The 3257-nt window shown below is 44.0% G+C and overlaps 1 protein-coding gene across 1 annotated transcript; it reads right to left on the reverse strand.

Moving 5' to 3' along the window:
- Positions 1–2256: 2256 nt before the first annotated feature.
- LOC308433398 (ferritin light chain 1-like) lies at positions 2257–2808 on the reverse strand (the record flags this gene model as incomplete). The annotated part of the gene is made up of 1 exon (XM_080933438.1): positions 2257–2808. One exon carries the CDS (start codon positions 2806–2808, stop codon positions 2257–2259), a length of 552 nt encoding a protein of 183 aa, XP_080789564.1.
- Between the last annotated feature and the right edge of the window lie 449 nt (positions 2809–3257).

Consider the following 3257-nt stretch of genomic DNA (forward strand, 5'->3'; position numbering starts at 1 on the left):
TGTAATTAAGGCATGTAAGCTGAATAAACCTTTCCCTCTCTACTGCTCTAGTTGGCAGCATGAACTTGTGAGAGCAGGTCTTAAAAATTAGGTTGGCTAAAGTCTCATGGGATAGCCAACTTTATTTAGAGCATCAGACAATTTATACTCTGAGGGTTAAGAAGGGTTTTCTGAGTAATATTCTTGTGAATTCAAGCTGTATACAATCATAAGTATAGGCTGCGTGTGGTAAAACGTTTTTCCGTAGAGGCATATGAATGGCAACAGCAGAAGTAAACTTATCTGTAACTCATGGGAAGACCATAAAAACACATTCCAAGAACATAGCAGGTCACAAGACTCTTATTTACTTGAACTTTTCTCACAAGTATTCAGAAGTCTCCTCACACAAGCCCCTTCTTGGACTGTGTTCTGACAAGAAACCGTCCCAATTTTCTTTTGGTCTTGGTGTTTTAATCACAGCAATAGTGATCCCAACTAAACACTAACACACCCCTTTTCCTTGTAGTTATCAAGCCAGAAATGAGAGCCTTCGATGAGTGAGCCTCTAGTTATTATGATTTAGTTGCTAAAAGATTCCTTAAGAATGAACAGGCACTATTTAAAATCAAAACAAGGGAAGTGGAGAGATTGCTGAATTAGTAGAGGGTTTGCTGTATGAGCATGAAGCCTGCATTCAGATCCCCAGCAACCACTGAGCTGGGGCAGCAGCATCACCTGTAATCCCAGTGCTTGGGAGGTGTAGTGTCTTAGCAACGGTTTCTACTGCTATGAAGAGACCGTGACCATAGCAACACTTACGAAGGAAAATATTTGATTGGGGATGGCTTACAGTTTCAGAAGTTTAGTCATTATCATTATCATCTTGGTAGGAAACAATGGCCTGCAGGTAGACATGGGGCTAGAGAAGGAGTTGAGTTCTACATCTCAGTCCACAGGCAGCAGAAGAGAAGATATATTTTTTCCAACAAGGCCACACCTACTCCAAAACAGCTACACCTTCTAATAGTACCACACCTTATGGGCCTATGGGGCTTTTTTTATTTCAGCTGCTACATGGAAGTGAGTTTCAGATAGCAACTAGCCCTGCCTAATCAATGAGATTTGAGTTTTGTGAAAGACCTTTTTCTTTTTCCTCAAGAAATTAGGTACGAGTAATTGAGAAACATACTAGACATTAACCTCTGGCCTTGGAGGTTGGTGTAGATGCCATTTGCTTTTTGGCATCAGCTTCAAAGATTCTGCCTCTGGGCTTGGACTTTTAGATCCCAGTTAACCCTGACCTACCTTATCTGAAAGGATGGGCAGTAGATCTCCTTCCCTCTCTTCTTCCCCAGTTCCCTTCTGAGAGGCTCAGACTTCTGTTCTAAATATGTGCCCAACCTTTGCACAAAATGTTAGCTCATTCCCAGTTTCATTGCTAAGGTTTAAAGTTGACTTTACTAATGATTTCTTTTGAATTACATTAGTTTGTTTTCTATAATAATTGCACACAATACCAAATTTACTCACAGAGAGACTTGTAATAAAAGTTCTTCCTAGTCCTACCTAGAAATTCCTAGAGATAGAATTTTTCTCTCCAGGGAGAGTGGGGGGACAAAAAGCCAACTCTTTAATTTTGTGTGTGTGTGTGTGTGTGTGTGTGCTTTAGATTGTTGTCTGTAAGGACAAGGCTAGATCCTGTGACTGGGGAGTAGAAAAGAAGGGCAGGCACAGAGTTTCTGAGAGGTGGCAAAGACAGGAGAGGAGGGAGAAGGAAAGAAGATGGAGAAAGAAACGGACCACCCAGAACCATGTGGCTTTAAAGCCACAGGTAGCTATGAATATCTTATAAGGGATGGATAATTATAGGTCAATTTGTCTTATCTAGGTGGGCAGTACATATCAATATCAGTTGGTTCTGAGTTTATTTTGTGGGGTAAGAATTTACTGATATAAATCTGATTGATAAATTACAAGCCTCTAAAGTTTTGTTTTGTTTTTTTTTTGTTTTTTTTTTTGTTTTGTTGTTGTTGTTGTTGTTGTTTGTTTTTGGGGGGTTTTTTTGTTTTGTTTTGTTTTGCTGTTTCAAAAAGCTTTTTTTTTTTTTTTTTTTTTTTTTTTTTTTTTTTTTTTTTTTTTTTTTGGTCCAAGACTTGGAAGAGGCTACAGGGCAGTTACAAAGCGGCCTAGTGGCTTTAGAGGTTCATTCGGGTGGAGGTCCTGAGGCGGCTGGTGCAGCAGAGGAGGGAGCCCCTTGGAAGGCACAGAGGCCTCCTAGTCGTGCTTGAGAGTGAGGTGCTCAAAGAGATACTTGCCCAGAGACCCCTGGGGCACGCCAGTCTGTGCTGGCTGTGGCCCTGCCAGCCAACGGAGGTTGGTCAGGTGGTTGCCCATTTTCTTGATGAATTTCACCTCCTTATCTAGGAAGTGGCTTTCCAGAAAGTCACAGAGATGTGGGTCTGCGTGGGCAGAACCCAGGGCATGCAGATCCAAGAGGGCCTGGTTCAGGTTCTTCTCCAGGGCCAAGGCAGCTTCCATGGCCTTTAGAGTTTTACCCCACTCATCTTGAGATGGCTTCTGCACATCCTGGAAGAGTGCACAGCCCCCACGTTCGTTCTGCAACTTGAGGAGATGCTCGGCACCCTCCCGCTCCTCCTTGGCCAATTCTCGGAAGAAGTGGCCTACGCCCTCCAAAGCCACGTCATCGCGATCGAAAAAGAAGCCCAGAGAGAGGTAGGTGTAGGAGGCCCGCAGGTGCAAGTTGACCAGGCAGTTCACAGCAGCTTCCACTTCGGTGGAGTAATTTTGAGGAATCTGAGAAGTCATGGCTGGTCCGGAGTACGGGGCAGACCATGAGTTGGCTGGTCCTAGGAGCCGGAGACAGCAAGGAGATGGTCCCGGAGGCTGCGACTGGAGAGACTTGTAGGGCAGCTGGAAGCTAAGATGGGAGCCCCCGGGTCTATTCCGTTCAAACACTGTTGAAGCAAGACACAGACCCACGGGACCTCAAAGGCGCTGCTCCGCCGCCTCTAAAGTTTTGATTTTACTGGGAATTGTGACTATAACTACAAGGGGCAGATGTTGGGAATATGAGCAGAGTCCACAACAAGAGAGTATCAAGATAGGCATTCACGCCATGGGGCTATCCATGGAGGCACTGAGACCGCTGGGGCCAGAGAGTAGACAGTGATAGGGTGGCATGGTACCTGTTTACGTATTTTATTATTTAACTCAACAACATACATTATTTAAATTGAGTCTTTTCTTATCTATGC

Source organism: Micromys minutus (assembly GCF_963924665.1).
Source record: "Micromys minutus genome assembly, chromosome: 1".
Classification (NCBI taxonomy): Eukaryota; Metazoa; Chordata; class Mammalia; order Rodentia; family Muridae; genus Micromys; species Micromys minutus.